Below are 7,171 nucleotides of genomic sequence, written 5' to 3'. Positions count from 1 at the left end.
TGTTTGAATGAAATTCAGCGAGCATCATTTTTACCCTTATCACTACTCTGAAGTGCAACTTAAAAGATTATTTGTCAAGAGGTGATTGATAAAGGGACTTCTTTCGATCTTACTGAATCTGATTTGTTCTTACTTTAATCAATGATGGCCACAAATATTTACACATAAGATAAAATGATCCACAATCGAAATTATACGGTGAATGCTCCCACCTGTGCCACAAATTTAATTTTCATCCATACCATTGGTAGATACTTGACCACAAGATATGTTGAATTGCAGCACTCCCTTGTTTTTCTCTCTGAGAACATGAAGGTTCAAGTCTAATGTGGAAGCAATAAATATTCTCACAATAATGATGTGCAATTTTCCTGAAATTTGAAGGAATTACCCAAAACTATGATAGTCTCCTCAAATATACACTCACAAAAAAGTGCAGAGAAAAAAAGGCATTTTTAGCAACAAATCAAATAGGCATCCATTTTGGCAAACTTTTTATTTCATTTATACTCAATCATTTTGATAGCAGCCCAGTGTATTAAACTTTTTGAATCATTTTAACCCTCATTGACATTCAGTTGGAATATACTGGTCACAATCATTAATGCACATATTGCTTGTCTTTATTTGAAGATAAAAGTGCAAGTGATTTTTCCAATGAACCAAGTTTTTTCCTCATCTCCTCTAGAACAGAACCTCTTGTCTCAGCATCAGCAACTAGTGAATTGATCTGTGAAGATATATAATCTAATACTTGTCCCTGTTGCTTTGCAATTTCCATTTCTTCCGCATCATCCTGATCTGTGATGGATAGTGTTCTTCGATAACTTCCAAAGCTGCACTGATTAGCCCATGATTTGTAAGCATTCCTTCTTGACCCCGGTCCTGAGTTCCTACTGTTATGATGCTTCTTTCTCTCCGAGCGAGATGCTATTAAGTCATAAACAGCTTCAAGGAGATGACGAGGCACACGGTTTTCCCGTGGATCATTTGGGCGGAGATGTATGGTCCTGTTATACGGAGCAGATGACACCAGCAGTGCCCTGCGGAGACATGGCCTAATGAACCCAAGAGGAATCAAACATAGAAGTAACCGCGAAAACATTATGCTTTCCATATGTGCAATCAATTCAGCCTGGCGCACCAGTCGGTTCAACCTAGCAGTTTTCTGTAGTCCTTGGATGTCGCTGACAGCAAGTCCAACCAGTAAATTTGTAAGGATTACAGTGACTAGGATCACAAAAGCCAGAAACATGACATGGGAAGTACCCTCGTAGAGAAGCTTATATGAACTATTAAAAAAGATATCCTCATACTCAAGCTCTCCAGACATCATTATGACTGACTTCAGGAGTGAGAGGTATGGCATCTTGAAAGAGGGATACATGGGGAACAAAACACCAAAACCAAGACCAAACCCAATGAGGAGACAACAGTATGCCAGAAGAAACTTGGAAAAATTAATGGACACTGTGGTGAACATCTGAACATACACCCCAAAAGTAGGAAAACGACCAATCAAAACCATGAGATCTGTCCACGTGAAGACAATACCTAAAGCTGCTACATGATGCTGAAAAGTGGCAATGTCACACACATTCGCATGCCCAAATCCATGACTTGCAAAAACACACAAAATGATGAGCCACTGTAACCAGTTTTCCCAGTGTTTTACATATTTGATGAACCCATGAGCAACCTGAAATATCTCTTTAACCATGAACACACTGTTGAACCCCAGTAAAACATATCCCACTATGATGAAGAGAAACTGTATATCCGAGGCAGTCAGCCTATCGCACTCACCTGTAACATTTATTTTAGATGAGTCCGTTCCAGTATCACCAGGCGGTCTGAAGAAAACACCGATTATATAAGTAGTATACAGAGCCACAAAAATAAGGTGAAAAGTGAGACTAACAAGGAAAAACTTTCGGATTCGACGCCATTTGAGAAAGAGGAATATTTCACACAAGGGGTGCTTGAGGAGATGTCGCATCCCTACTTCCACAAATCCCAAAAGCATTCCGCTTTCCACTTGGCGTTCATTACTCCACCCTTTGGGAGCATCTACAGGGGACACCGGTGGTAGGAGGGCACGGAAGTCGATTTTTATCTCACAATCAGCATCCCCTATGTCGTGGTCATGCAAAGTCACTGATGAGTCCAGTCTCTCAATGAAACATGGTAGGGTGTCAGGAGTTCTCCTCACCACAAATGTCAGAGCAGATACACCTCCTTTGGTGCGGGCCATTACATCAGCTCCTGAATTAATGAGCAGTCCCACACAGCTAGAGAACTCATGCAGGGCTGCTAGGTGGAGCGGTGTGTATCCAAAAGCATCTGCACAGTTGACATTAGCACGTCTCATCAGTAGCAACCTCACACAGTCGCTGGACCGGGACTCTTTCACAATAGCACAGTGTAAGGGAGTTCTCCTATCAATGTCGACTGCATTCAGGTCAGCTCTCCTCTCAATTAATAGCTCCAATGTTTCTGTCGACTGGGCTAAAGCTGCTAAATGCAATGGAGTCTGCAGGCGGTGATTGGTGGATTCTATATCAGCCCCTGCATCCAGAAGCAGCCGGGCACAATCGGCATTACCATCCTGGGCCGAAAGATGCAGGGCTGTTGCCTTTGTGGGCCCAAATTGAACCCTCACATCTGCTCCACTCTCCAGGAGTAATTTGATGCAGTCTGAAAATCCAAATGCAGCTGCCACATGTAATGGAGTTTCAGAGTAAACCTGGGGAGTATTTGGGTTCGCTCCAGCTTGAAGGAGCATTTTGACACAATCCTTAGAGTTGACTTGGACTGCATAATAGAGAGCTGTCTTCCCTTCCTGTATCCCAAGATTGACATTCACACCAGTCCTCACTAATAGACCAAGACAATTGGAGGACCCAGAGCATGCAGCACAATGGATTGGTGTGGCTTTATGTGCACAGTCCCATGTGTCAGTCTTTCCTCCATGGTGCAGTAATATGGCCACACTCTCCTCATCTCCAGCACAGCAGGCAAGGTGCATTGGAGTCCTGTTTAAACAATAAGGAGAAGAATAGAGATGTTTTTCAATCTTCAAAACATGATAATTTTCCAGCTCAGAATTCAGTGAAAAATATGGATATTCATTTTATTATTCATTTATATATTCATTCCAATATTCAAGTTATTGAGTTTGGACTATGCTACTTTTTAGGTACACTAAATTTGTCCAGTATCTACTCGATTTAATATTGGAAAATGGAGTTACTTGAATTATTAACTATTTACACTGAAATCTTGAAATTAAAAAAATGGTGGATGCAGTGGGGGACGAATATTCTCTTGCTATTCCCATTGACTCCCATGAAATTAAACCAGAGAAATGGAAATTTGAAAAAATTTTAACTACTTTTGATTCAGAATGTTTCCTGTTTATGACATTTAGAATGACTGTTACTTCCATTAAGATCAAAAGTATTTCCTAATGAATTTTTCAATGCAGTTGTACAAAGGTATTTATTATAATTTTAACAGTGTAATAGTTCAGATAGTTGTCATTTTAGGGTAACCAGTTGGTTACTCTACGACCTCATGGAAGTGGAATGTTTCTTTCTGTTGTCTGCAGTACTGACAAAAATAAAATGTGAAATATAAATGATTCAAATCATAGAGAACTGTCCAGATTTCAGGGCTCATTAATATGAATAATGCGGACTTTCTTTCATAAGAAATATATATTAAAGTATTATTAAATTTTATACCATAATTAACCATTTGGTTTCATTAACATGATTCAACTGTAGTGAAATTACTGCATAGTCATAGAACACTTCGAAAGGATACTTAAGCTTGATAAATGAAAATAATTGAAGGATCCTTTTTTAAATGTCAAATCATGTTTTTGATCACATTTTTTGGTTGTATCAATCACTTTAAACAAGTCTGTTTATCACTTTTAGGAAAGCCTTAGAGTCAATCTGTAGAAATGTTATCTAACCTCACATGCTGTTACCTTTAAATTTCCCTAAATGATGTCTCTCCCTTGTTGTCAAATATGTGTGCATCTTAGCTATAATAATAATTCATTTAACAACTACAGGCAATCCTAATTGTATGTGTTATAATGAAAACAAAACATAAAATGAAATAGAAAGGTAATATAATACAAATACCACAACAATTACTGCCTCCTACAAGAGGAAATAGTTTTTTTCCTAAAACAGTTCAATGATTTATTAGAAATGTCAGGGCAAGTACTACAGTCTAATTACTTATTTCTAATTGTAACATCCATGTCAATGGTTCAAAATTCTCATCCTTCACCCTCTAGAATCAACTATGAAAAAGTGGAGAATGCCATGTTCTTCATGTAGGAATGCTAACATTTATCTAATAGGTTTTCTCATTGACTTCATTTTTTCCTTCTTTATTTGACTTCACGGGCCTAAAATATTTATCAGATAGCTCTTTTATGTATTATTTCCATCTTGCTGGATCTCCAGGTCCGATCAATAATTTTCCTACGGTAACTCTGATAATGAGGAAGTTTTCCCTTTTCTTCCTCTTCGACAGTAAATTCATATCCCTGTAGAGTGCCCCCATTTTGTCCCGTTATGGTTTCATCCTCAATGCCCTCACACTACCCTTTCCATCACATATTTTCACCCTCTTAGAGTCTGACTACTTTCTTTATTATAAACTTTCTTACTTCCTTATTTCTATTTCTGTCGTTATGTCCTATCAATTCGTTTTCTCATCTAACTTTTTTATAATTTTTCTATATTCCATGGCTTTCTCTTCCTGGATAATGCGTCTACATTTCACTTTTCCATCACTCCCCATTGCTATTCTTTTAAATTTGATGTTACATTTCAGAAGCATTAAATTATTTTTATAATTTATAGTACCCAGCCAGCCACCATTAAGGTGTGTATTATGATATGTTCCAGTGAAACTATGTAATTTGATGTTGTCATTCCTAAACCTATATCTAACCATGATGCAATCTGATATTTCCCAAAATTTTTAGTCTGCCCACTCTGGGATCTAAAGCCAGGGAAATTATAATTAATCCACATCTCCTGCAAATGTTTGTTGTTTTCTCCTTATAGTCATTTTTTTTCCTCAAGTGTTATCCTCTTCAAGCTTTCCATTCACCTAACACAGAATTCCAGGACCCCCATCATTATCAAGAGTCTCCTTCCAGGAATACTCACAATACAATTCACTTCCACTAACTAGAGCATATGTTACCTACTTCTTCATCGCTATAATTACTGTTTAAATGTAAACATGAATGAGAGTTACATTAATTGGTTCTGCTTTGTATCATTATTAATCTATCACTCACTCCCTCTTTCTTTAATACTCTTTTACTTATCTTTTGTCTAACAACACTGCTGCCCCTTAGCTTTTATTTTCCTCCCCACCCCATATTGATCTGTAACTTAGCTCTCGGGATCATCAAAACATACAAGCTCATTAGCTAGCACATTATGGTTGCATTCCATGGAGAGGTTGAAAACCTTGAAGCAGGGAACAGACTTTATTGCAAAACTGGGAGGGAAGATAAATTTTTGTGTTGAAGCAATATTTTCGGATGAAATTAAGTTAAACTCTTGGAAAACGAACATTAGGTTTAAAATAAACTGCGTGAGATGACGTGACAGTGACTTTTAACGGGGTCATCCGCGAACGCACATTACAATGCAGCAAAGGGTTGTTTTTTGTCCGGGGTGGCCGGCAAATTCTCTACGAAATCACATTTCCTCGGGTTCCCAGCGTGTTCCCGGTTGTTAGAAATCCTGTAGCGTGTGTTGCTGTTTGTCACGGTACTGAATTAGTAGTTTTTTCATGAGATACTTTTGTTTTGAACACGCGTAGTAACAGAGTACCTGTTACAGTTTTCTGCGCCCCACACATTAATGATGGTATCATCACCTCCATCGGAAGGAAAAACAAAGAATTTCACCTGCCATCTCCATCCACGGCGCACGCGCTGATCTTGTGTCGCTCCAGGAGCCTCTGGATGAGCGCCGACCTTCCGCACCAAGCGGAGATGAGGAGGGCCGTCTCGCCGTGCCGGTGGGCCACAGCCTCATCCATTGCTTCGACCAGCACATCTGCCTCGGACGATTCAGCCTCTCCCTGCAGCTCGGCGCCCTCATCAAGCACCACGCCCGCCTCCATTACTGACCAGAGGCCCTCGCCCCCCGGGAGGGCCCGCAGGGCGCTGGCCACCTCGTGGGCCGGCCAGATGTATTTGCACGACTCGACGAGACGAGACGGCCGCCTGCTCTCGAACACCGCCGAGACGCTGGACGCGATGTGGTCGTCGGAAGAGAGCTCCTGGAGCTGGATTCCATTGCTCTCGTGGACGCCGAAATCCTTTTCCGAGTCATCGCTGGCCTCGCTCTCTTTCCAGCTTTTCCTCCAGAAAGGCTTCGGGAGAAAACAAAGGGTTAAATACTAAGACCATATATGAAAGAAGGGGAAACAGTAATCGAGAATGATGGTTCAGACGGAGAGGGGTCGCAAATGGTAAGTTCTAAAAAAAGATGAGTTTTGAATTGACTAACAGACTAACTGCATTTCTGTCTAGCGCAACAAGAAACAACCTTTTAGTAAAATAAAACCTCCAATTGCGGTTACTTTCTCCCTCCCTTTATTCCGTCCAACATAGCTATTCTTTTCCTCTCCTTACCTGGCTTGCCTACCGTCTTCCCCTCTATCACTGTCTACAACATTCCACTTCCCATCGATACGCTGTGACTCCACTTTTCCTGCCTTCTTTGAACTTCTCCCAACCGCCCTCTCTTCTCCCCTATCATGCAAAGTACTTTTCGTTGGTTTTCCATTCTGTCTATTTCGCCACATCTCAAAGGCCACCAATCTACGTCAATCTTGCCTCAACGACCAAGTTCTCACGCCACAAAATCCACGCTCCTGTCCAAAATTTTCGCTAACTTTTTCCTAACAGCCTTAATCAGTGTCCCTTTCATCATCTCTCTCCTTCTTTTAAAGGCTTCTTTGCCAAACGCAATCCCTCTCTTTACATCCCTACTGCTCTGGCCATCACGATAATTTCGTGAAATTAAATGTGTACCTTTTTCAGTTGCTGGACGATTTTCATTGTATGCGGAATAATGAGTGCGTATACAAAATTAGGTTACCTGATAGAATATCG

General features: G+C 40.3%; 1 protein-coding gene across 1 annotated transcript; it reads right to left on the bottom strand.

Annotated features, from left to right (window-relative positions):
- Positions 1-539: 539 nt before the first annotated feature.
- On the bottom strand, positions 540-6,090 carry LOC139700237 (transient receptor potential channel pyrexia-like). The gene is made up of 2 exons (XM_071598859.1): positions 5,957-6,090; positions 540-3,035 (listed from the first exon to the last, which is right to left on the bottom strand). The coding sequence occupies exons 1-2, from the start codon at positions 6,088-6,090 to the stop codon at positions 602-604; spliced, it is 2,568 nt and encodes an 855-aa protein (XP_071454960.1). The 3' UTR covers positions 540-601.
- Positions 6,091-7,171: the final 1,081 nt, after the last annotated feature.

The sequence above is a fragment of the Hetaerina americana genome, unplaced genomic scaffold, assembly GCF_022747635.1.
Source record: "Hetaerina americana unplaced genomic scaffold, ioHetAmer1.1.p SCAF_10, whole genome shotgun sequence".
NCBI classification, from domain to species: Eukaryota; Metazoa; Arthropoda; class Insecta; order Odonata; family Calopterygidae; genus Hetaerina; species Hetaerina americana.
The sequence above is the reverse complement of the archived record's forward strand: the minus strand, read 5'-3'. Positions and strand labels throughout refer to the sequence as shown.

Bases quoted from the DNA above. Each gene is read 5' to 3' on its own strand.
- LOC139700237 (XM_071598859.1), bottom strand. From the start codon at position 6,090: ATGGATGAGGCTGTGGCCCACCGGCACGGCGAGACGGCCCTCCTCATC. The intron at 3,036-5,956 runs GTGAAATTCTTT...TTGTTTAAACAG, and splicing joins GCCGTGGATGGAGATGGCAG to GACTCCAATGCACCTTGCCT.